We start from the raw sequence: 26,998 nt of genomic DNA, 5'->3' as shown, positions 1-26,998 counted from the left end.
TATAAAATTTAAAAATGTATGTCTTAAAGAAGAACAATTTTTAAAAATTAAAGGAAACAATTTCTTAAAGCAACAATTTGTTGAATCCAACATGGTGTCTATTTTGCCTTTTACCCCCCATTAAATATTAAGCTTTGACATTCCCGAAATTTATATTAAATAATTTGTATATGTGAAAATTGGTCTATAATATTTATAATCTATGGAATTTGTGTCAAACAGGGTTATCAACATTATCAAGCTAAATATCTTTAAGTATGTTTGTTTATCAACAACACGATGTGTCAACACAAGTTGTTGGTATAAACCAACGAGCAGTATAAACTGTTGAAGTTACAGCCTTCTGCTTTATATATTGTGTAATTTTGCTCGTTAGACTGATGGAGCCATGGCTAAGTGTACAGATGTTATCAAGCGTTACAGGTAAAAGCAAAACATTTTTTTAAAGCTAAGTTGAGAAAGGAATCATGTTGAATGTTGGAAAAGAAGTTGTAGCAGTTGTAGAGACCGTAGAATTGGCAAATGGGGAAGGATGGGTTAGCGTCGCTTCTGGAGTTGTTGAATCTAGAATCCAAGGAATGCCAGCTTCATCCCATGTGCGTCGAACCTGCGTCAGGTGAGAAACAACACGTGGATTCCAGTCGAACTAGGCACCGTGGAAAGCAGTGTTGTGCTCTGTGGCTGTACAGGAATGTCCCCGAGCGGGTCATCAGCGACACCTGGCAGCACGTCCTGCGCAGCGGGGTGAAAGGGGAGTACCTGCGCGACCTGCTCATGTCCCACTTGCACGGTCCCCGGTTCCCGCCCGCCGACCCCGGTGCCTGCGCCGCGCTGTTGGCCGCCCTCTCCGCCAAAGGTCGCACCAAGAAGATGAAGAACGTGATAGCGCAGATATTCGAGGAGCTCGGCCCGTACCTGGAGACGAGCCTGGTAGACGCCGCCGGCCTGTCTGAGGACTCGGTGGCTCTCGTCCACATGCTGGATGCCCTGCTTGTGGGCGGGCTGGTGCCATTGCTGGAGCCGTCCGCCATCGACAAACTGATCATGTGGGTCCCTTTCACCATGAGCTCTGGTGCACTAAGAACAGCAGCTCTCTTAATTGCTGGATATGGCTTTTAAAATATTGTAGAACATATTTATTTTGTTGGGACCAGATTACGTAGTTAATATTTATCCTTTCCAAATAATTTTTTTTCTTCCTGTAAATAGTAATGTCTTGATAAATAATACTGTTACATTTTCCCATTGTAACTGTGTTGTATTCCCTCCCAGAAAAATACTTTCTGCAAATAAATATAACTTTGTAGATAAAATATTAAGGATACAAACGTGTAAACTATACAAGTATGTTTTCACTGTGTGCTAGAAACTTTAATTATTTATTTTGTGAAAACTGCTTTAAATATAAAAATTGTTTGAGTCTATTATAGGGATTTTTTTTTTACTATTTTAAATCATGTAACAGTTTCTATTACAGACATATGTGAAGGGAACTCTTGTGTTTAACATAGAAAAAGTATGATAGAATTACCAATGGCCTGCAGTTGTGTTAAACATCCTGCTAACAATAGTACATTTGTATTATATATATAGTTAAGGCAAGTATACAGCTGTTCAATTATGTCTGATTCGGAATGAGTGACCAATTTAGCGGTCAGATGTTTTCATTTGAATCAACTATTTTCTGACAATGATTCAATTCCTGTGAATGTTGTCCTCAACATATATGGGCATATGTAGTAATAGAAATAACATTCTTTAACGCATTATGTCTTTACAAATTAAAATTTGCTCTTGAAAAGCTATTTTTAAAGGCATTATTAAATTATAATTAAGTCATTATTAAAAATAAAGGGCAATACAGGTGATGCATTTGAAACAAACAGCTGCCAAGTTGATACATGGATAGCAATTGGCTGTACTATCGACTGCTGCATACTTGTCTGATGCCTGCCTCCATACCGTGCTCGCCGTTCTGCGCGGCAGGGTGCTGGAGGACAAGCAGCGTGGCGCGGAGGAGCGAGGCAAGGTGCTGGCGTTCCTCGGCCGTGCTGCTTCGCGCTACCTGAGCATCGTGCTGCCGCGCCATGCCGAGAGCGTGACCCGCCTGCTGGCTGGCTGGCTGCAGGCGCCCGCGGCCGGCCTGGGAGGCAGGTCCGGGGAGCATCTGTTCACCGTGCTGTCGCCGGGTGAGGGAACCGGGTTTCGTGCAGCAGGTCAAATATATCTGTACTTAGGGCATTCAAATTTTGGTTCTTTCTTTCTGATTCATAATTTAATCTACTCACTAGTAGCAAATTAACAGCTTAAAAATGTTTACAATAGCCTAATTAGTTTGTCAGCCCGTCATCCCACAGATGCTTGGTAAATGTTCTTTTAATTTGTAGCATCCTCACATGAAGTAGGGATATGCTGTACATAAGTAGGTACTTAAAAGTAAACCAAAACCTGTTTCTAAATTTAAAGCTGTTATATCTGATGACCTGTTTAATGCTGGCTGTGATAGTTTTGAACATATCTATTATTTTTTATTCCATCAAAAGTGGAGATAGTAAAAAAAAAACTCATATCGCAAAGTAATTATTGTTTGCCATTTATAAGTTGGTCAAGTGTGAATAAATTTATGGGTTGTATAGCTTCTCTGCAACAATGATTAATTTTATGTTACCTGAATTACATATCTGGAAAAAAAATTAAATAATTATATATTGGATAGGTTCTCATACTGTCCCTACATTGTGACATTGACTCACCAGGGGATATGACTATAAAAGTGGGACCGACGAGCGAGCGTGGAAGACTCGCTCGTGATGTATGTGACTGCGTGCAGTGAACTCTCCGACCGCCGCCCACCTGATGAGCGTCCACGCGTTCTCGAGCGTGCGGGAGTGGCTGGCGCAGCTGACCCTCCCCGGGCAGCGGGTTCCTTCAGAGGTGTCCCTGCTCCTCGACGCGATCTGCGCGTACTGCGACACGGCCGTGGAGCAGTGCCTGGGGCAGGCCCCGGAGGATGACGCGTCGTTGCAGAAAGCAGTGAGTTCTCCGTCGTTTGTCCATTTTCCTGAACTTCTGTTTGTAAATATGCATTATTAAGCGGATTCAATCAAATATGTGTAGTTTACACTGGAAAGTAAAACTTAGTTATTAATTATAATTTTTTTTTGTAATTCAACCTTTTTTAGTTTAACACTGCTGTCTATTTTACGTGTCTGCACCATTGGTCCATAGCTCTTCCCATGCTGTCCAGCCTACTTCATGAAGCTAAAGTTCTTGAGATGAGTGCATTAAAGTGGTTTGTGTAATGAATTCTTCCACGACCCACGAAACATGTTTGGTAATCTGAGCATGTGAGTTCAAGCGGTTAGCATGTATAGCTCAGATTCGGTGGGTTCAGTCTCTATCGTCTCCCCGAGGGGTAGTTTTCTCCCACTCCAGATCCTCAACATGTGCCTTCCACCATTCCCGACCCTTCGCGGGGCTGGATAGTAAGTGGCATCAAGATTTTGACTTCAGCACCAAAAGCTACAAAGAAAAAAATATGTAGAGAGTGGTGTATGTGTAATAAAAAATATATTAAAGGTTTTAAATTATACTGTTAGAAATTAAAAATTAATACTACAGTAATGTTTTAGCAAGAGAAAAAAAGTCAAATGTTTATAAAAACAGATAAAGTTAGTTTTCTAGGAGTGTGATACTTTACTGAGTTCAGATTCAGTAATTACAGGGGTAATGCTAATATCTGCACAATAAAACTCTCTTAGGAAAATACCATTTAAAAAAATTTTCAGCCTAATAATTTTAAAAATTTAGCAGCTGACCTATTAAAACATTAAATTATAACCTTTAAATAAATTTTCCTTCTTAATAAGTTTTAATTTCTTTGTACCTTGAGGAACTTCTAACAGGGATGTGCTGTACGTATATACTTACAGTAATTGCTTTGCTAGTTGAGGGCAGTAGAAGCAGGTGGCTGGAATGTTTGTTGTCGGGACAGGTGCTTTGCGAGATACTGGATGTGATGCACCACGTGGCAACACTGGACCCCAGTCGGGTGTCCGGAGGGCTCGCGTTGGCTCAGAAGGTACACACTGTGGTTGGTTCACGGTTTCGAAGCGATTACCAAGACGTGTCTGTCTTGACGCTCTCCTTGCAGTTTCTCCTGCGCTTCGGTGAGTTTACTGCAAGCCACCTCGTACCCAAGATTTGTAATGCTAGGATTAGATGTGTTGTGCATGTTCGTGGTAACTACTTTTCGGTGCTAGTTTTACTCCAACCTCTAGCTTTTCAAATTCCTGAAACACTTAATGTCAGACGCAGTGCAACCGCGGAAGTAACTTGAAACAGGAAACTAATTGTAGTATTTTGCCAAAAAATAATAATTTATGTTCATTGTATCATGAACTTCCAGTTTGTAATACAAACATTAGTGATGGACGATGACTGATAAGGCTTACTTCTTGGTTCAAATTTTAAAATTGTCACAAGTAACAATTTATTGTTACTTTCATATCTCAGAAGTGTTACTTTTGGCATGAATGCATAGTGCAGTGTGTCTCAAAAGTCAGGCATCAAGAGAGTAGATGTAGAGTTACTTTGAACAGAATCAGCTAACGAGTGCTCAAAAATCATTATCATTGTGTCCTATTTTCAAAAGAGTAGGATCAAGAATAATTTACTGTGAACAAAACAAAAATAGTTAGTGGCTCAACTAAAAGGTTAACATATATAATTTCAAAAATTTTGTACAAGAAAATAGGCCAACATTTTTATTGTACATACAAATCAAGAATTTTTACACAATTTTCTGTAAGTATAATACCATTTGATATTTAATACACCATATTGCACGCAATTTCTCAGATTTAACATCATGGGTTTAGGTATTCATCACAATCAGATTAGAGTTGTCTGATGTACTCTTTTAGTGTATGGTTTTGTTCATGAGTTATCTAATCTACTAAAAAAAATTTTCATCTCATTACTGTGAGATATTACACAAAATAAAAAAAGTCACTAAATTTTATTTTGATATCCAGTGGACACTGTGGGTGAGCCAGGGGCTGTGCATGAGACCTGGGAGTGCCACGAGCCGTGCTGTCTGCAGGCAGGACCTCCGAGCACGGGCTGCAGCAGGCGTGCGAGCGGTTCCTCGGCGACACGGTGTACCGCAGCTACTCGTCGGGCCTCGCGGCTTGGGACGTGGCCCGGCTCCTGTGCCAGGAGGCGCCGCGCCTGTCGCGGGCGGGCCTGCTCCAGAGGTTCCACCCCAACCTGCTGAAGCTGGTGGCCTGCCACCCGGCCACCCTCGTCGAGGAGTTCCTGCAGCTGGTGCCCTCCCTGCTGTCCGCGGAGAACACCGTCCAGGTGCCGTGCCCTCCGTTCCCTCCGGCCGAGCTGGCCCCGGGACTCCGGCTCGGCGTTACTTACCCGAGTGGATCAGGTCCACAGCCATGCCGCATTGTAACATACGTGTTGTTAATATTCTGTGTCGCACTCCCCGTCGCTCGGAATCCGCTCAGAACTCCCACGGAGGCCGGCGGCACTGCTTAAGTACTCGTGGGTCGTCTTTCCAGAACAGAACAGACGAGAGCGGCCGTGACGAGTCGCGTCATCCCGGGCCGACCTGACGCCCGAACACTGCCACTCCGCGGAATTCCCAAGGCCGCTCAGCGATGGATAACGGCACCGAGGCAGGACGATATGCGGATAGCAGAGGGGGGAGGGGGTAGCGACGACCCTTGTAACCCGGCCATGTGCAAGCGTGGCATGCCTTACGTCAGTGTTACAGCACGTGATACGGCACGTGACTCCAGTGGCCGTGAAGGGCCACCAGTCAGCTCCGAACCTGGCGCGTGAAAGTTTTTTCTACCAAACAAATCCTTATTTAATGTTTTTTTTCATGAACTTAAAGACCTATTTTTATGTCGGTCCTAGCACATACTGTAAACATTAAATCATTTAGTATACAGATTTGGGCTAACCATTTGAATGTAGCCTTTGTATTAAAAACTATTTTAGTGTAGCATTCCTAAATCAAAAAAAAATTAGATTTTCTCCAATACCCTGAAATACTCAGATTTCTATGGTGCTGGGAAAAATAAATTTTTATTGATTTAATGAGTGATTTATTAAAAATAAATTATTTGAAAATGATTGCTACATACAAATATCTAATACAAAACTGTATACCATATTTTTTAATGCTTTCACTAAATGCTTAAACTGCATAAAAACTTGCCTATAAGTTAAAAAAAATAACGGACTTTTTTATTAGAAAAACTTTATAAATAATTAAATATGGTTATATTATTAACTGATTTAAAATGGTATTTTAAAGCACTAAAAAAATATTACAAGCAAATTAATCTAGGATACTACCATCTAAACATCTTGTCATGAGAGATGAACAGATACGTGATGAGTCAGGGAAGTTTGGTAAGGAACCTGCCATCCCTTATTGCAAGGAACTACATATATCAGCATCTGCCCAGAGTGATTTTGGCAAGTCATGGGAGACTAGAATCAGGAAATCTAGGTCTTTACCGAATGTGAGTCCAACACTTTTCAGTTGTGTACCGTCTGTACCGTCTCTAATGACCTCTTCGATGAAATGGTTCATTATAAGGTGCATCACAGCTAATCTGATAATCTGAGCAGTTTGGAATTGGCTTTCTGATAGTATTTTTCCTTTTCCTTGACAACTACACAATATTTCACTTAAGGCTTTGTCCCGCACACTATGTTGAATTTTTCATTCTCTCGTCATTAGTTCATTACTATTGCTTAAGGGCTAAAACTGAAATTTTAACACAGTACCTCTCTTTCATTTGTTGTTCTCTCACATATATTTACAACAGATATTTAATAAGTTTACTACCATATCTGTAAAATGTTGTGCAATTGTTCATAATACATAATTATTATCTCTTGTACAATTTTTTACACCCATCATAACACACTTGAAAATATTTGTCACAAAACAACAAATGCAAAAGAGATATTGTGTTAAAAACTATAGAAAACTCACTAAAAAAATAAAACTAATGATGAGATGATGAAAAAAATCAATATGACATTGAGACCAAGTCGTAAACGTGACTAGCCTGATTCCGTTTCTGATATTGAAACAAGTAATTTATTATTTTAAAACACCTTCAGACTGAAAGAAAATGTTCGTTGAGAAGTATAGAGCGAGGTGGCTCAGGTGGCAAGGTGGCAAGACTTTCAACTCTCACTCCATTGGAATCACGGTCATGCCATTCCTGATTTTGGTTTTCTACAGTTTGTCGAAATCACTCCGAGCAACACTGGGATGGTTGGTTCCTTACCGTAAGCCACGGCTGTCTCTTTTTCCCAATGTTCCTGTTAAGATCGTATTGTCAACGAGACGTTGAGCTTAGTTAATGGTAACAGTCGAGACTAGTTGAGGTGAGGAGCGTGAGGTCCCGCAGGTGTGGAGCAGCCTGGTGGATCTGCCGCTGCTGTCTGCCACGCTGCTGCTCCACCAGGCCCCGGTAGCCCTCCAGCTAGAGCCAGCGCGAGCGGCCAGCGCCGCCTGGGGTGAGCTGCTGGAGAGTGTGCGCTCCTCGGAGCACCAGCCAGCGTACTCCTACATGCTCCGCCGGGAGAGCAGCCTCGGCGACGCCCCCAGGTGTGGGCCCGATTCCCTTCTCTGTTCGTTTCCAGCGTCCATCCCACTTCATTCTACACTCACACCGCAGCTAGCTGGTATAGTTTTAATTTTTGATGGAATGATTTAGTTAAAATTTACTCATTGAATTTAATTTTTTTTTTTTTGTTTTATATCCCTCTCATAAAAGAAGACAGCCCAAAACTTTATTTGTCAAAATAACATACTTAAAAAAAATTCCTTTTCTTTTTTAATATGTATACTTATTTCAAATTTAGTACAATCCAAGGATTTGGAGTTTAAAAAGATTGCAGAGATTGTCAAATGTATGTGTTCAATGGGTTTTTCGAATGGTATTAAATTAAGTGACATAAAATTTAGTGTTTTCTTCAGCATTTTCACTTTCCCTTATTTACATAATTTTTTCTACGGCCTTTAAATACAGTCAAATCAGTATGTATGTGTACTATAGTTGTTAAAGGTTCGTTACCACAACGCCGAAATACCATAACACCTAATGTCAAAATTGACCACAACGCCGACAGCTAGAAAACTGCTGTGTACCACAACGCCGAAATAACAACTAAATGAATTTGTGTGTGTTTCTTTAATGTACCTTAACGCCCAAACACCACAATCAAACCTAACCTTACCTAACCTAACCTAACCTAGCGTAATATAACCTAACCTAACTTAACCTAGCCTATCCTAGCCTAGCCTAGCCTAACCTAGCCTAACCGAACCTAGTCTAACCTAACCTAACCTTTGTGGCAGTCCTGCAATGACATTTTTCGGCGTTAGTGTATTTCGGCGTTGTGGTAATTCAGCGTTGTGGTACACAGCAGTTTTGTAGTTGTCTGCGTTGTGGTGTGTCTCCGTTGTTAAATACTTCTTTCTATCCTTTCATAACTTGTAGTGAGTGACGGGCAGTTTGAGCGAGCGGCGCAGCAGAGAGTGGTACGGTGCGCAGTGTGCGGGCGTACCTGAAGCTGATGGAGGGCGTGTCGAGCCACGCGCTGGTGGCGGCGAGCAGTCAGGTGGCGCCCCTGCTTCTGGGTGTGTTCCTCGACGCGGTGCAGGAGCGCGCGGATCTCGGCGCCACGTCGCAGCTGCTGGCCGCCATCCTGGACCGCCTGGCGCTGCTCTACCGCGCCCCCGGCTACCACGCCGCCGTCAACAAGTGGGTGTCCAGCTCCTCGTGTGCTCGTGTGGCGAGGAGCGAGACCTCGGTCCCCGGTACCCGCGCGGTTTGGAGCCTGCCTTTCATGTTCCAAGCTGCTCCGATACCACCACCGATACCTGATACCACAATCAACATCTCCAACTACTGCCCCGCACTTAATGAATAAATAATTGAAACATAATTTCTTACGAATATGTTCGAGAACATCTATTTTTATTATAAATCCAGAAGCAAGTTTGTTAAGCATTGTTCATCACTTATTTATCAGCTGAACATCTTCATTTATAATTTACTTACTAGCTGTACTGGCTACGCGATTGTTGTGGTTCAGTCTGGTTAAATGGAAAATAAGTTTCACTTCTATCACATGTACTAAGTTTCACACGCTCTTTTTTTTTTTTTTTACTATATTAAAACATGCGCGTATACTAATGCAACATTGTTTCAAATTTCAAAGCAATCGGTGAAGAACTTTCAGAGATTAGCTGTTTGTAAAAACGAGCATTTACATTTTTATTTATATAGATAGTCAAACAATGATAAAATATATATTTGAATAATTAAATAAATATACGTATAATATTATTAAAACTATGTCAAATAAACATAGCAAAAATATAAAAAAAAATCCTGTGTGTATATATGTGTGTGTATATATATATATATGTGTGTGTATATTTATATATATATGTATATTTATATGTATATGTGTGTGTATATATATATATATATATATATATATATATATATATATATATATATATATATATATATATTAAATATCTCTGTTACCTGTGGCAATACCTTTGCATGATCTGAGAGCCGAATATCATCTGATGCCAGTATCAGGTATCGGAACACCCTACTTTTTAAGGGGATTGGTATAGTGGTACAAATAATAATTTGCAGTTGACATCTTCAGGTTAGCTGTGGTTTACTAAGCTTCTGAGAATTTCCATATCTTTAAATATCCTTATATGGTTTGCATGTGCTTCCTAATTGGTTAGAGCTGTATTTCTAGAAAGGGATAAAATGCTCTTCCTATTTGTTTATATTGTAGTTTCTGCAATGCAAACTTTGTAGTCATCATCAAAGCAACTTTATCAACCATGATGGCAAATGTCATTCCTTACTGGGGAAACTAAATAGTTCGAGGTTAGCATCTCATCGAAATCAGTGGTGATGAAATTCTAATGGAGCATTGACAGAATGCACGGGTGGAGGAAATGGAGTGCCACCGAGAAAACCCGCTGACCATTCGCCTGCAGGCTGGTGTCACGGCACGTGCTCGAGTTGGTCCGGCTGTGCCCAGACGTCGTGTTCGTGGCGCAGACCGAGATAGTGGCGTTCCTGTCTGTGCTCGGCAACGCCGCCTCGTCGTGCGACCTCTACACTCACCTCATGTGGCTGGCTGGAGAATACGTTGCACCCGGCCTCAGGTAGCTGTGGGTGGTTTCCCACATCTCGTAGGTTAGAGAGTACTAGTACGCGTGTGGATACAACTGTAACATGCGGAAACATTCTTTATATGAAATACTTTTGACGTGACAACGTCTAATAAATCGATGAACGCCAGCTGCATGCACGGAAAAGTATCCCGTTATGCAAGTTGTCCCGTTACGCAAGTTATCCCATTACACTGTGTCCCGTTATGCTCATTGTACGCTTGCGCCGCATATATCTCTCTTCCACTCGATTGGAACAACCATCGATTTGACTTTTTCGAGGCACATTAAACTTGAAACACTCCCATTCGTTTACTACTTTTCCTATCATCGTCCTATCCTTAACAGAATAACACAGATTGGAAGAAGTTAAATAGCAAACAGGTATGAAAGTTATAGTTAAAATAATCTCTTCGTTAAAGTAATTAACATATTTGAATTAATGAGTGCAAATAAAAGTAAATTTATCAATTAAATTGTTGATTTCATTTCACTCCTTTGTATCCATACAAAATAGTGATAATTCAATAAAAATTATTCAGTTTTATTCATAAAAGTATGCAATCATTTCACCAATGTTTTGTTAAGACGTCACGTTAAACTATCGTCCGTAAACCAACTTTACAGATAACCAATTTTTTTTCCTTCCAATACTTGATTGGCAGGTCGAGCGGGTGGCAGGCAGGCCAATGCAGATTAATTTTTTTTTTTTTACCCAAAATGGACTTTTCGCACATGGGTTGCAATACTTTTCATTAAACAAAAAAACTCTGCATAAAATCTGTGATCCATACGCAGGTAAATATGATAATAATTCTTGAATGTCTAAAAAGAAGTATGCTTTTCCTAAATTGTTTTTGCAAAATAAATTAATTTCATTGAATTTACTACTTAAAATAATACGTATTTTTCATTATTATTTGATTGAAAATACTGATTAGTTTCATGATGTTAATTACATTTTGGTGCTTTGTGGTGTATTAATTTGAATTTTGGTGTTATATGGTGATTTACATGCTTTTCAATGTCATTTCGGTTTTATAGTTTTATTTCAATTTACCACATATTCTTGTCTCTAATGATACCAAAAGGAGGTTAAGGGGTAAGATTAGGATAGTAACTATCTAATACTACTTAACATCCTATTGGAGATTTAGGTAGTACGTTGAATTTAAATTTGTAACATGATGTGTTCTTTCCCAATTACTAATTACTGTATTAAGAACTGACGTAGCTTTCATGGTTAGATGATAAATTAAAGTATGTGTTCAGTTCTAAGATTATCATTTTTTTTTTTTTCAAATAAAGTTTTATGTCACGTGTTTATTAACAGTCCCCAAACCACTTGGATGTTCAGTATTGACTCATTTCATTGCTTGTAAATTAATCGTGTTAATGTTTGGAATTAAATCCAAGACTTTCATCACATGAATGTAAGGCATGGTTAATGATGCAGAACACCTAAGATACATAAAACAAATTTCAGGGTGTCTCTTCTGCCACTTTTGTTGATGGTGGTATAGCTTCACAAAACAATTTTTGTCTTCATTTAATATGCTTTGGTTTCATTTTCCTGTCATTTCACATCGTAATAAAATACCTATGTCCCATTAAATTGAGCATTACTTTGCTAACCCTGCTAATTTCTTGATAAATACATCGGAACCTCGTTAATCCGTGATGCACTAATCCGGGATTCGAATAATCCGGGACGGTTTAAAAGTGCAGAAAAAAAATAGAAGTAAAAATTGTCAGCGCTTAAAATTAACGTCACACGGGCCGGCGGCCGGCAAACACTGCAACACTGTGTCGCCCCCCTTTCAGCTGTCACATTTGTCACTCTTTAAACTTGAGGGGGATGTCCTGACTTCTGCTTCCCGTCTCCCGTTTGTTTGAATGTTGTTTCACGTGCTGCTGAATTACTTTTCCGCCCGCCAACACACGGCAGGTGCCTGGTGAGTGACGTGTCTGGATGGCATTCGGCCGGACGGGGGGGTGGGGCTACCAAAAATTTATGTGTGCAAGGTCAGCATGATCTTATCTTTCTCTCTTCGCCTATTGTAAATGACCGTGAACTAATGGCTAGGCAGTGCCATATTTGAGACACTAATTCGTGTGAACGGATTATCCGGGTTTATTTTTTTTTTACAGGATTTAAATTATCTGGGCATCGGCGGGTTCCAATTAACACGAATAATGGGAAGTTTACTATTTTTTATCCATCTGCTGCCAAGGCGCAGTAAGCCTCGGAAGATGTTATGTCACATATCCTTGGCCTTAACCTTCTCGCCGGTGTCTGAGAAGCTTGACAAGACCTTCCGGGCTTTTAATCGCTAGTCCGTGAAATTCGGTAATCCGTGATTATCTCGGTCCCGACCATCACGTATTAACGAGGTTCTACTGTAATGTGAAAGCATAGTACGTATATGTCAGTGGTGATGGATATGTTTGCTGACACGGCAGCGAGCGGTGCAGCCACAAAGCCCTGGAGAGCTACTACGAGTGCGTGGAGTGCTGCCTGTACGAGAGCCTCAGCAAGCTGCCGAGCCAGCCCGTGTCTTGCAGACTGCTCAGCGTCATGTGCTCAGCGCTGGCCAAGGTCAGTCCTTTCATGTCCCTCGCCCCAGGAACTGTGGTTTTCATTTGATGTTCGATGTCTGAACCAGCCAGGCAGTTTCCTCGGCGTTCATTTGAAGAATTCGGGATTATATTATTTTTGACTCAAACTCAAATGTGATGAAATTTTCTGTTAAAGGTGAAAGATAAACAAAGTAAAAATTTTGTTCGATTTTTGTAGCCTCATGCAATTAAAGGTCTTTAATCTGGCACCAATTGAGCTTGTTTGGGTGGTTTCCGGCTGTCGACTTTGCCATCAGGTCACATTGCTGTGCTACCAGCATATGTAGTTTGCTCCGAGTTTATCGCTACTGTCGGTTTCCATTTTAGTCAGTGTTTCCTGTTTTCCAGCTGGTAAAATTTCACATTATAAGGATAGATTCCATCGAGCAGCTTATAACATTTTATAATACCATTGTAGAGTAAATTATTTTGTTATTCCTGTTAAAACTATATTAATCTTCTAGACTGGCAAAATCACTGATCCAACGTGACCATGGTCCTGACCATACCGGATTAAAGACCTTTCGCTGTATTTGGTGAATTAAAAATTGTCTTATAGTTAGGGATAAGATTACGTGTTTTTATTTTTAGGCTAATTTCGTTTTTAAAACAGGAGATTTTGTTGTAATTGTTTTTATTATTTTTGGAATTCTGTTGATTTGTTAATACATATTACTAAACAAATGTGACATAATTTTGGCTATTATATATTGCATTTTTGCAATATACTAATTTTTAATAGGCAAGTTTCAATACTCAGAACAATAAAAATAAATTTGCAAGTATTTATGTATTTGAAAAATGTACCAACGCCTTATTGTAAAAATGAGTTACTTACTTTTAACAGTTGGAAGATAAAAAAAACTATAAAATTTTCCAATCTATTTACTACATAATTTTGGTACAAATTTCCTGCTTGTAAATCACATTAATTGAATTTATTATATCAAAATTTTAGGGTTTTGTGATTTGATTTAAATTTTTATTAATAATGCTGATTAATTTTATGATTTTAGTTGCATTTCAATGCTCAATGGTGTATTAACTTGCATTTTTGTGTTATATGGTTTATTGAAACACTTTTCGGTTTAATCGCGAGTTACCATATAATCTTTTCCCTACTTCTAGTGTTGTTAAGAAGCAGGATAAGATTATGTAGGGTTAGGTAGGTTCAATGCTCTATCTGGAAAGTTGAAAAGGATATGATGGATACGGTACCCTATCAGAATTTTGGTACAGTTGATGTAATCTCAGCAACAATCTTGATTATCTCTGCATTCTATTTTGTGCTAGATAATGTTAGAAATACTTTTGTAAGGTAATTTCAATCAATAGAAAAATGAATGTAAATGTATTTTGTACTGAATACTACCAATTCAGATGAATTGTTATGAGCATTGATAAATGACCTAGAAACATTGAAACTGAAAATTGTTTGTGCATGTAATGAATGTCCGGCATAAGTCAACAGTGATAACTTAAAAATAGCCAAAATATTTTTACGTGAATTCTATAAACATCTTATGTTTTGTACGGTGGGTTGGGGTGGGGGGGGGGGGGGGGGGGTGTCATAATCTTGGCGACACGAAAATAAGTTACTTTGAAATGCCTACGAGCTACGACTAAACTATACACTCGAGGCTAATAATAACTATACCATCTTAAAGCCTGCTCTGTAGGTGCGGCTAGCGTTTAGTCGCAAGCAAGCTAGCAACAAAAGTACTTGGCTGATTTGCTCCAAACAACTTTTATTCTTTACGTGAGAGTATGAACTACTTTTTTTTTTTAAATTTTTAAATACTTTAATATTTTGTGCTCAATATTTTTTTACGCAAGCAGCAAGGAATAATGCCTTAACCAAAAGTGAAGAAATTGAAGAAGCAACAAGTGACACCCCTTTCTAACCGGCCACCTAGACTTTCCAATGCTGAAAGATGTAGGCGCTATCGATTAAGAAAGAAAGAAGCCCAGGAAAATTAAATGGAATAGGCCCAGGCGGCCTAAAGTGGTGAGTGTGCGGGACAAAATATGATGCCTCGGGTGCTGCAGCCTTTTACGTTGGCCCAACCCAACAATAACACATTGAATATAGAATCAATGGATGTGGACAACCCAGAGGAATCAGAAAATCACAATCTCGCACTTTGGAACTTGAATCAAATTTATGAAAAAACATAGTGGTAGTCGCCCTCACTTCTACCCACTCCAATTTTTTTTTTCTGTTCAAGTGATTGTACAGTTTATTGATGCATGTAATGACACCAATAATCTTTAAATGTTTAAGAAAACACTTTGCAGGCCAAACACCTCTCGAGCTGAGCTACATATTTCAATGAACTTGCGTTGCTTTGGACAGACAGGCAGAGCCAAATATGGAACCAAATAATGCTGACTCTTAGTGGCCCGGTTACGCATCATTTGTTCTAAACATTAACCATCGGAATCATGCTTGTGCATGTATCTACATGCTCACTAAGCTCTACATGGTCAACACATTTTGCACAGGTGTAACACTAGAAGAAAACGCCTTGACCAAGGATATTTTTCAAATTCCTTGGCTGCACTCCAAGGGATACATGTTTCCTTCTTCCCCTACTTCTCCTGTTTCACTTATCTCTCATGTTCCTCGTGCACCACTGACACTTCAAGATGTTTGGCCCTCACTATACAAAGCTTGCATTTGTATGTGCGTATGTGGATTATACTGCAAGACCTCTATATAACAAAACTGACAGGACTGACTTTTTTTGTATTTGCGATAGAATTTTTTTATAAAAATGTGAAACAATATATGTCTATTAAGTTGGGGTCTGCAAGTATTCGAAAAATATTTGATATTAGTTAATCATTTGATATTCAATTTGACATTTAAAATCAAATAATTTTTGTGGTTATTCGTTACTGATATGATAAGTGATAGATATAGCAAATGAGACTTGTTAGCAAAATAATCTTATGAAAAGTGTTTAACATTAAACATCAATGTAGGCGAGAAGATTAATGGTGAAATTTGTACATATTTGTTTTCCGCAAATAACACATACATATTATATGCGACAAGTAATCTAGATTTCAATTAAAAAATAGTTTATATTTTCTATTTTTATTTATATAATCAGTTGGATCAACAAAACAATTTTCAGTTTTAAAATAGTGCCACGTTTTTGATTTTCTTGCATTTTACACTATGTACTCTGTTCTAGTTCCATATTTGTTTCTGTCTTTTAAATTTTATTGTACAGTAAACTCTCGCAAATCCGTGGGTGTCGGGGATTTATGACCTTCGGATTTTTGAAAACTTCGGATTTTTGAAAAATTTTCATTAAAATACAAAAAAAAATTCTAAAAGATAAGATGGTAGTCAATGAACATGTAATACTACCACAGGACGTCATAATAAACAAGACACTTGAGAAGTTAACAGAATGGTACGTAAGCAATACCAGTATAGTCCATTCATAGTAAATGAAGCACCCGAGAAATTTTTTTTCCTGAAAATTTACAGCCTGGCCTGATTAAATTTAACACACCCATTTGTTCAAGTTGGTAGTAAATTGTGTAAAAAGTAATTTAAAGTCATCTTAAATTAAATTAATGGCACCCGAAGTCGCACTTTGATGTGAAAGAGCTAGGCGTAGCAATGTGGCGTGCGCTGAAACGGGAAGCCCCTTGATAAGGGGAAGTGAATTTAGGAGGGGCGGGAGAGAGAAGCGATACGTAACTGGCAAGAGACTCAAGGCCACTCCCTCACAGACACACGGCCAGTCCAGTTAAACTAAAGAGAAACGGGAGAAATAAAAAAAAAAATCATTAGTTAATTGTACACTAGAACCATCAAAAAATCTGAAATTTTGGCACAAAACAAAAATAATCGGGGAAAAAATGGTAAAACTCACAATAAAAGCTTATACAAAGCTATTATTTAACATGCAGCATATATTTGTGTTGGTTTATAGTGCACTTACTAATGTTCGTATAAGAAGAGAAAAAAAATTGGACAGTCCGTTTAAAAACACGGCAGCAGTAGCTTGTGCGACGTAAGTGGGAGTGCGAGAATCTCGTCTAGACAGGCTGGCGGCTGCAAAGGCAGCGGATGCATGACGTCATACGGCTTACCTCTCCCTCCCAGACAACAAACCATCTCTCTCCCTCTCTCCAGCCCTCTAGCCATTTTCTGCGTGTGAAACTGTCAACATCCTTCCTCCCCTACTCCACACTGCATGCGACGAAAGCCAGGTTGTATAGTCCATTCCCGGTAAAATGAACATTTTTTTAAGGCCCCCCACGGCAGCCATTTACCGTTAATTTTTTGATACAATTTGTTTGTTAGTTACAGAACATTATTTCTGCTGGAAAATCTCTGAAACTTCAAAATTTCTTTAATGGAAAAATTTAGCAGGGCGGTTAGAGTATTTATTTTTACCGCAAATGAACTATACTCACCTTCCCTCCGGCCAGCATTCCCGGCGTGTGACGCATGACAACTACAGTCGTGTGCCGCGCACAGCTAGGAAACTTGTCACTGGCAACATGTTTCACACACTGACACACGGTGCCCAGAGCTTCAGGAAAACCTACGCTATTTCCAACCTACTCTAAATATCCGACTGGAGTCTGTTTACGAAAAGCATTTAAGAATTTGCTAATGCCCAACTGTTTTTTTTTATATCGGATTAAGAGGAGTTAAAATGGCTAAAAGGCATGGTTTTGAAGTTTTAGGTGTAAAAAACCGTTAAAAAATTTCTTGAAAGCACCAGAGGAAAAGGCATTACACCTTTATCTTTATTTTCCCGCCATATAATGTTACGGTCACCGCTCAAATTTCACAGTTATCTGACGGGAACGAGATGACTGCGCGCCAGTTCAGAGCCTTTTACCGCGCTATAAATATCAGTGAGCGTCGCTCTTATCATCCACTGAGAATAGTGATACATACATCTAAACAGTAACGATCATGTCACTTCGGAAATACCCCGGATTTCTGAGAACTTCGGATTCTCGGGCCACGGACTGGCGAGAGTTTATTTTGCATTAATTTTTTCTTAATCTCCTGTGAAATTAGAATAAAAAATACTTTCATTGTATGTTTAAACATTATTTGAAAACTATTCTTCGTTGATGAAACAATTGATAGTCGATGATAAATTTTATTTGAATTAAAAAACCAGGATTCGCAGAAGTCTATATTAAGTTCAGAGTATCAAATTTTCCAGTATTCCTGGCCACATACACGTACAGGATGGCCACTATTATCGTCATCCTCATCCTCAACTGCTTCCAGGCTGCTTCCGGGTCAGCAAAGTGAAATTGCTCGTATCTTCCTCGGTCCTGCCATTCCTCCTCCTTCAATCTGTTCACTCTTCTCCTCTCTCCTGCACTCCTTTAACTATCTGCTCTTCATACCTCCTCCTGGGAAAATCTGGTAGAAAAAGTTTGTACTTGGAAATTGCACAGGAAAACTGGAATTAATATGAAAATATACTTGCCTGCCAGAAAAACATGGAATATATTGTATCATTTTGACAACAGCATGTTAAAGTAGATTAGTGTTTTGTGTACAGTATGTACCGGTACCTATGTAGTTTGGGCACTTAGTGAAAAAAAATTAATACAAGATGTCTTCTGAATAAATTAAAACTTTAGAAGGGCGTATATAATAACCTCTCGTGTCGCCAAAGGAAGCATACACAGGGTGGGTGGCTTACAGGCAAAGTGCTATTAAACCACATGTAAACAATGTTTGGCCACTTTCATTTTACTAATAAAGGAGAATGATATTGTTGGTCATGTTTTCACATGCGGAAGAGCTCTGTTATAAGAAACGTTCTTCATTGGTTTGTAACTTAGCTGAAATAATGTTCAATACTTAATAAAACCTGTGCTATAAAATTTTATTTAGAAAGGTGCCAAATTACTTAAGACAAAAAGTGGAAAATATAGCCCACTTGATGTTACTGGTGTTGTTAGGAAACAACTTGTTTATAGAATCCAGAATTTCAATGAAGGCATAATTAAATTACCATAAAAAAACTACTCACATGTTCATAATTGTCTCTTGTTGGGAATAAAGGATAGGAATATTTAGTAAAAATATAGCTAAATAGTTAATAAAGTACCATGTCTGGGAGGGGCCTAGCACCTAAAGTCTGCCCTGAGGAAGCACAACTGTGTGCCTGCGTGCATGTTTGCAAGTGGGGTGGGCGAGCCGGCATCACCAGCTTGTTTTGCCGAGGAGCAAAGGGCTGTGGAGTCCCACGGGACCGTAACGAGCCCCCGCAGCGAGCACTGATTTCGCAGCTGGCGAGCCGCAGCGAGGACCTGATACCGCGCGTGATGCTGTGTCTGCGCAAGGTTGCTGCGCAGGTGCCGGCCAGCACGGACCAGGAGGGGAGGGAGGTGGTACTCGCCCGAGTCCAGGAGCTGATGTCCGTCCTCAGGAACCCCACGTGAGTTCCCTGGTGGACACAGCCACAGACAGTCACACACGTGCGGTACTTGTTTATTGTGAGTCACGATCACTTGGCACAGTTTTATAGGTAACGTTATAAAAATGCTGTCTATGCAATGGGAGTTAAATCTAAAATACTGGCTGTTAATGAAATATTTATTTTACTAGGTTTGGGGTTTAATGATAACCAAGCATGTAATTACTTCTATCAATTCAAAATTATTGAATTCCTTTAATTCATCTTAACATTAGCGGTTGATGAAATTGTATAAATCTTAAAAAAAAACCTTACAGTGGTACCTACTACATTAAATAAAAAAACCATAATAGTAAAAGCTACATTAAAATTCTTGTTTCAGGGAAATTATGTTAAACATAATTTGCTTTTACTTGTATATTTTCTGTGATTTAAATATGGTGAGCCTCAAACTGACTGGCTTACAACAGGAAACACCAGTCCCAGTAGACAAAACTTTCATACCATCTTAAGTTTTCATAATTTTTATAACAGTGCCTAAATAACTGTAGGGTTGTGTGAATATTTGTAGTGCAATCAGCATCAAAACATTATCAATTTTCGATTTTCATTAAAAATTATATTAATGAATGTCAGTGAAACAACCATTTTAGATTTAAATGATTATTTAATTATGAAATGAATATTAATTTGTTTATATAAAATCACAGTCTAGTTTGGAGCCAGTTTTTTTCTTTCTAATGAAAAAATAAAAAAAAAAAACATTTAAACTTATTTTTTTTGTTAGTATTACATCCATTCAGTCATACTGGAGTCTCGAATATAGGATTCCTTCAAATAGTAAATAGTCGAATGTAGGATGATGTTGAAAATAAACAACATTGCTGTTAACATTCCAGTTTTGTATAAAAGAATTTTTAAAACTTTTTGTTAAATTTACCAAGTGGCAGATATTGTGTATTTGTCAAATTTAATTACATTTTATATATATTTAATTATTATTTTTGTCATATTCTACAAGAAAATATTAATTTTCATTTAGAGGTGAACCTATGAAATCTATGAAAGTGAAAATTGGAATGTGCACAGACGGGTTATGAGATTTCTTTACCAGACCACACAGTTTTTATGAATAAACATTAACTATCTGACATTATCCATAAAACCTTTGGTTATGATTTACAACTTCATATCTAAATAATAAATATTTAAAAGATTTTATATTGTTTTTATATGTGTGTGTGTGTGTGTGTGTGTGTGTGTGTGTGTGTGTGTGTGTGTGTGTGTGTGTGTGTGTGTGTGTGTGTGTGTGTGTGTGTGTGTGTGTGTGTGTGTGTGTGTGTGTGTGTGTGTATATATATATATAATTTTTAGAATTACTTACATAAACTGAGCTTAGCTGTTGTCGTAAAGTTTGCATTAGCAGTTGTCTAAAGTGCCCAATTTTTCCAATTCTGTGTTACTCCTTGTTACAGAGAATTTATGTTTGCTTTCAGGATTGCATCATCAGTTCTTTCATCTCACGCAGAAATTCCAGGAATGACAGCAGTAATAAGGACCATTACTCAGCTGAACACGTAGTGAATGAATAAATTCATAATTAAACTTTGAAACAGGACATAACACATTTTCTTATGTCACTGCAAAGTTTTGTCCAAAAAAATAACTGAATATGTAAATTGTTGTAAATAATGTAATAAAAACAGTATTTTTTATTTGTTCTCATGATAATAATAATTATTATGTAATATATTACTAACATTTAAAATTTTCTTGTTGTTGCTCTTTTATCAAATTACCAGTTTTTGAAATAAATTTTGGTTGGTTCCTAAAATGTGCAGATTCAGGTATCCTTTATTATTTTTCATATTTAAAATTTTATTCTGAGATTCTTCTATTATGGTTTTGATTCCATTTGATTTCATTATACTCTTCAAATAATGCTTATCAAGGTCCTGGATACAAAAATCTCTTATTGTTATTTTAAAAATGTATTTACAATGTATGTTTATTTATTTAAAACTATATAAAGATAAGGAATTATAACTCCAGGTACCTGAGTGCCCCCAAAAAAAATTACTTGGTAAGTACCATACTTGTTTCTTTTGCACAGTAAAACTAAAATCATAGTATTTCATTAAAAATATTTTTTACACAATAATACAACAAATAAAAGTAACATAAGTAGCTACTGGTCAATAAACCAGCTGTTTGAAAAAAAATGTTTTTGGTGAATCAATTTAAATAAAGGTGACGTCAGCCGGGGCTTCGCCCCATGAGCCTGATCATCCTCCGTTCCCTTTCCCACCACCTTTCCTACCCGGCATTTGTGTCGTGACGTACGTAGCCGTGTGAGATTCAAACTGCGCGCCACGAACTACAGCAAGAGGGCGCTTAGCTGCAGTGCGCTGCACCCCTAAATATGTTAATTAATATTGTAATCCTTTTCTTTCGCCCCAAAATAGTGCCACGACGGCTATGTATGTGAGTGTCTTTTAATTAACTAATTCATGATGTTTTGTTATTTAATAAGTGCAAGCACGAACAAGGACGCTCCCTAGCGGGCGACGGAGGAACTAGCATGCAACTTCATTTGAACCATTTTCTATCATATAAGTAATTATTACAGACGGTCTGGGCATGGATGTAATGTACTAATTTTTGTAAAAGGATTTATGTATTTTTCAATAGTAACCCGGGGCACGCCATAGCTAAGTTGTAACGGTAATTGTGTTCGGCGCGAAGGGCGCCATGTTGCCTCCCGCAAGCCCTGGTCTCTTCCCAGTCTCCTTCTACAGCCGGCCAAGAGCGGACGTCTCTGCAGACACCCGGAGGACATCACCGTTGTTTCACCGAGAAGTAGTTCTGTAAATTAATTTATTCAAATCGTTTTCTTTTTATCCTCGGGGCCACTCTCGGTCGGAGAGACTGCTTCATTAAGAATTATTTACTCTCCGGAGTTTTCTATCATCTGTGTATTAAGTAACGGCTTGAGGCGGCCACGTGCGTGGTTCGCCTCCTCACCTAATTTGATTCGTGCCTGGGGCGTTTTATAGCTGTATCAACGGTGGATCGTGTAAGGACGTGTACCGTGAGTAAATAAAAACCAATTAACTGAGTCACGTGTTTTGTGTTCGGGGGGCCACGTGGGTCCTTAACCTGGTCAGCGGCGTGTGGGACGCCCTGAGAGCCCACTGCAATAATTAGGACCGTGCTCGACGCTGAGAGCGTGCTTAGTTAGGGACAGGTGTTGCGTAAAAAATCAGGAGGGCTAATATCTCGCCGCACACGGGCCACGTAACGCCCTGAGTTAGAGTTTTCCAGCCGGGTCCACGTGCCCACTCACGTGGTGGCGCCCATTAATTTCCACCGATATTCCAACCTCAACACCGGTACGCCCTCAAAGGGTAAATGTGGCTACATAAGAATGCATGTAATAGTGAAATTTAATTTTATAATATTTGTATAAATGCATGGAAAAGTTTTGGTTACTAATGAAGATTTGCAGATATCAAACACTACCAATGTTTCAAATAATAAATCACTATAAATTTGTATAGATTTATTACTAATTCAACAAAACCAATTAAACCACACTCCTGCTTTACATTCTTCAAGACTAGATTTCATCCCTCCCATAGACCTAAACCATCTTGTCTCCCCTATTTTAATATTTCAACATTCCCTTCTCTCCTACAATCTTCCTCGTGATAAACTGGTCAACATCCTTTCCAACACACCTAACCCCCATCACCACCACGCATGCAACAAAAGCCAGAAGACCACACAATGTTGTATAGTCAATTCCGGTAAAATAAATATTTTTAAAGCCCATGTGATAGCCATTTACTGTTAATAAATACTGAAGTTAAGGCATCAGACATTCAATTTAAAAATAACGTGGACTTGACAACACTTTGTTTATAAAAAAAATTTATGATATAACAAAAGTATGAAATAATTTAGAAAATTAAAGAAGGTTAGGTGTCGAAAGTCATAGTCGATACTGTCTATGTTCTGGAGCAGCAAGAATTCAATGATTAATGCTGTGCGGTTGGAGGGTCATAACATAAAGTAGAAAAGCCTTAAATGTTAAAATTTTTCTGATTTGGAAAATGAAGTAGTTGATTGGTTCATCCAGAACAAAGTGCAAGGTGTACCAGTTAGTGGGTTAATGATTTAACAGAAGGCCGACTTTTTGCCTTGAGAATAGGTTTAAACTTCAAGGCCTCCAAAATGTGGCTGGAAAGATTGAAGAGCCGCCATAACATCAGTACCTATAAAATCCACGGCAAAAGTAATTCTGTTCCCAAGGTCTCGGTGGAAAACTGGTTGCAGACACTGCACAGTATTCTGAGGCCCTACCAAGATGAATACAATGCCAACAAAATGGTAATGTTTTTAAACTTGCTTCCAGAGCTGACACTTGTGAAGGGGGACCCATGTAGAGGAGGGAAGAGGAGTAAGGAACGCCTCACTGTCCTCTTCTGCAGCATGAATTGAAGCAATAAGCTGAACCCGCTTGTGATTTTAAAATTCAAAAACCCAAGAGCGTGTTATGGTAGGTTACCCCTACCTAACGATTTTGCCCCTAAACGGCAGGACATCTGCGAAACGGTCAAGTCAAGAGGGTTGTATAACACTCAGGTATTGACAACTCCTATAGCTACAAGAGAATCGCTGGTGGCCACATGCTTAGCAACAGCCAAGCGAATGGCTATTGGGCGCTGATGCGGTCATCCGCCGAGGTCCGCGATTGGATACGAATGATGTCATTTTCATTTCTCCGAATATAAGTAGGGGTCTCCTGATAAAGCTTATACCACCGCTCCGAAGATATCAACACAGCCACCATCCGCTACGTCACGTCACACGACGACACCACGACGCCCGAGGACGAGTTGGAACTTAGAAGATTCTGGGACCGCTGCGAAACAAGACCGACTATGAGGGAGAGCCGAGATCCAACAACTCTACACCAGGGACGTCTCGCGGACGTTTTCCCGCATGCTTCAACCACGCCTCACGAGACTGTAGTGACGCCCGAGTTTGAAGTGGGACTTAGAAAATATCTACCACTGTAAGTCGAACTTCAACGTATTTTTGTGGTTTGGGACTTATTCGCTGGTTACCGTAAGTAAGAGGTGGAATTAGCCTTAGACGCAAGATGTACAAACTCGCTAACAGAACTCGCAGTGAGCGAGTAGGGACTCGCTCGGCGAGTAAATTGTGGAAAGCTGCTCTTCAAATTTAGATGTCTCAGGTTAAGGCATATGCCCCCTGGAGGTCGGGAGGGCTGAGGGCAGACTTTCCTTTTTGGGGCACTCGCTCAGCGAGTGACAAGCGAGCGAGTCGACGCGCAAGGTGCGCTCGTAGAGTTTAAAGTCGTCACCGAAGGTAACACACACACACACATATATATATATATATATATATATATATATATATATATATATATATAATGACGTCCCTCGGCTTCTGGTCCCTATTTCCCCGTTTACTAGAAATTCCTGTTGTGCCCGTACTGCTCTCGTCGGAGAGGTGTGGGTCCAGGCCAACGTGGCTGGGACCGGGGAATACGGGACCTGGAGGGAGGGTGAGGTGAGGAGGAAGAATGATAGGTAGTTTTTAAAGGACCACTCGATGTTAACAGTTCCACGAGCCCCTTTTATTGTAATCCTGAGAGCCTGCCGCGGCCTGGCGGATCCGTTGCGAGGTGAGCGCCCTTCCCACGAAGACCCGGACTCCCGAAGACCGTTTCGTGCAACCAACTCGTCTCGACACGAACTAGAAATCCTCCCACGTGACAAAGTTCCTGATAGAAAGTTGCTCCACAAAGGCGCGTGACACGTGCGCGGTTCTTTACGTAACAGACTCGTAATGACGACGAAGGTTCGGCGGTGCGTAACTATGCTTACGCGTCCTATGATGTTCGACTCGTGTCGTAACTCGTAACTCGTAACTCGTAAACTCAATCGTGTGAGCGGCACAGCGAAGGCAGCTCAGCTGCCGCAACAACCCGTACAGTGGCGCTGTCGCCGGACCGCGAGCTCGGTAGATGCGCCTCGCGATCAGCGCGGAGCGGCGTGCACGTCTGCCGCTAAACGAGTCCTGAGCTACACTTCCTTTCCCCGCCCGCCCGCGGGCCGTCGCCCGTGGGCCGCGGGGGAGGGGAGGAGAAATCGGCCGGCGTGGGAGAGCGCCACCCCTCGCGACGCGGACGAGCGCCAGGCCGCGATTACATATTAACACTGCGAGACATTTGAGAAAATTACAAGATTATTTACACAATTATTAATACATTACGGTTACATTATTTACACACTTACTGAGGAGGTTCACGATCATTTGAAAAATATATATACAACACATTATTCGTAACACTAAGGAAGCCACTGGCATGCTAGGGCGCACGCGGGTGCTTCCCTGGCCGATGCACTACACTGATGGTTCACTGGGGAAACAGACTCCCTCAGGCCCGCGTCGGCGTCGGTGGCCAGGGTACGGCCTCTGCATCTGGGAGGGTACGACGACTGTCGTCAATATATATATATATTTATATATATATATATATATATATATATATATATATTATTATTTTAATGCGGCCTACAGCTTTCACCAACAGCCAAAGGGTCATTATTTTCAGTGTGAATCTCAATTTCAACTCGTTTTCAAATATCAGAATATGTATGGTACACCCATGCCTTACCCGGGACTCGAACCCAGGACCCCTCGCACCGTAAGCCAGTGTGCATCCGACTACGCTACAGAGGTCGGTGAAGGTAACATAGGTATAGTGGCAGCGAGGACAACCAACCCCGGACGAGACTAAGAACCTAGAGTATGAAGGAGGTAGAGATGTAACTTCAAATAACAAAGGCTGTTGTACTTGTTCTGTTTAACGTAGTTGTAAAGACGCACTTCGTAGATTGTAGGCGTTTCGCCACTAGGGACGTATATTGTCTGAGTGCGAAAATAATTAGTTAGAGCTGTGGTCTAATCCCAACTTAAAAATTAATTGTAAGTGTGTGTAAATGTCGACGGGACAAATTAATACCATCAGTGTGACGCCGTCCCTACTACCTCAGTTTAGTTTTATGTGATTTTTATATGGTTCATGATCTCAGGGTAGGTTCGGCCTTGTGGCTAGAGGTAGGGGTTAACGCAGTAGGACCCCCCGAGCTGTTATGGCCACTCGGGACGCCTGAAGAAGAACACAAAATTACTGATTGATGCCTGATGAATTTATTACGGCACAGCCATATACATAGTGCTGCCCGTCCTGGCCGTAACGGTTGTCCCGAATTGAATAGTCACACGTGCAGCCACTTATTCAGTGGCGGCTCACGATTTTACTACGTGTGAAGGACATACACTTGCACATGATGCGACAGTTACAGAATAAACCCTAACATGACATATTATACCCTGACGAATAAAACACTTCACTATTACATATTACGTATTATACTGGGCTAATGACACGTAGACCCGTAACTCCCACGACTCTACCTAACTCTTAGACTTGTCCCAGATATTGACTCGTTAGTAAGTTTGGTGGCACGTGTCGCCTACTGGCTGCCCCGTGCGGGCTGAAACTATTTAGCCGGTCAGCTAGGGTTTTGCGTAAAGTGCCGACGTAACCTTTCGTAGGTTCCCCACAGTACTTACATATAATGCTGAACACTCGTCT

The 26,998-nt window shown here is 39.9% G+C and overlaps 1 protein-coding gene across 1 annotated transcript; it reads left to right on the top strand.

Annotated features, from left to right (window-relative positions):
- Positions 1–195: 195 nt before the first annotated feature.
- On the top strand, positions 196–21,137 carry LOC134530384 (AP-5 complex subunit zeta-1-like). Its single transcript, XM_063365159.1, has 12 exons — positions 196–423; positions 690–1,046; positions 1,987–2,189; positions 2,831–3,033; positions 3,995–4,169; positions 5,105–5,364; positions 7,452–7,651; positions 8,601–8,810; positions 10,082–10,252; positions 12,722–12,857; positions 19,175–19,323; positions 20,799–21,137. The coding sequence occupies exons 1-12, from the start codon at positions 389–391 to the stop codon at positions 20,881–20,883; spliced, it is 2,184 nt and encodes a 727-aa protein (XP_063221229.1). The 5' UTR covers positions 196–388; the 3' UTR covers positions 20,884–21,137.
- The last annotated feature ends 5,861 nt before the right edge of the window (positions 21,138–26,998 follow it).

The sequence above is a fragment of the Bacillus rossius genome, chromosome 3 (genome assembly GCF_032445375.1).
Source record: "Bacillus rossius redtenbacheri isolate Brsri chromosome 3, Brsri_v3, whole genome shotgun sequence".
Classification (NCBI taxonomy): Eukaryota; Metazoa; Arthropoda; class Insecta; order Phasmatodea; family Bacillidae; genus Bacillus; species Bacillus rossius.
This window is presented reverse-complemented; position numbering and strand designations above follow the sequence as displayed.

What these genes read in the sequence shown, in the direction of transcription:
- LOC134530384 (XM_063365159.1), top strand. Translation starts at nt 389, where the DNA reads ATGGCTAAGTGTACAGATGTTATCAAGCGTTACAG. An exon ending in GCCATCGACAAACTGATCAT is followed by an intron (nt 1,047 to 1,986) that starts GTGGGTCCCTTT and finishes TCTGCGCGGCAG; the next exon opens with GGTGCTGGAGGACAAGCAGC. An exon ending in TACGTTGCACCCGGCCTCAG is followed by an intron (nt 10,253 to 12,721) that starts GTAGCTGTGGGT and finishes CTGACACGGCAG; the next exon opens with CGAGCGGTGCAGCCACAAAG.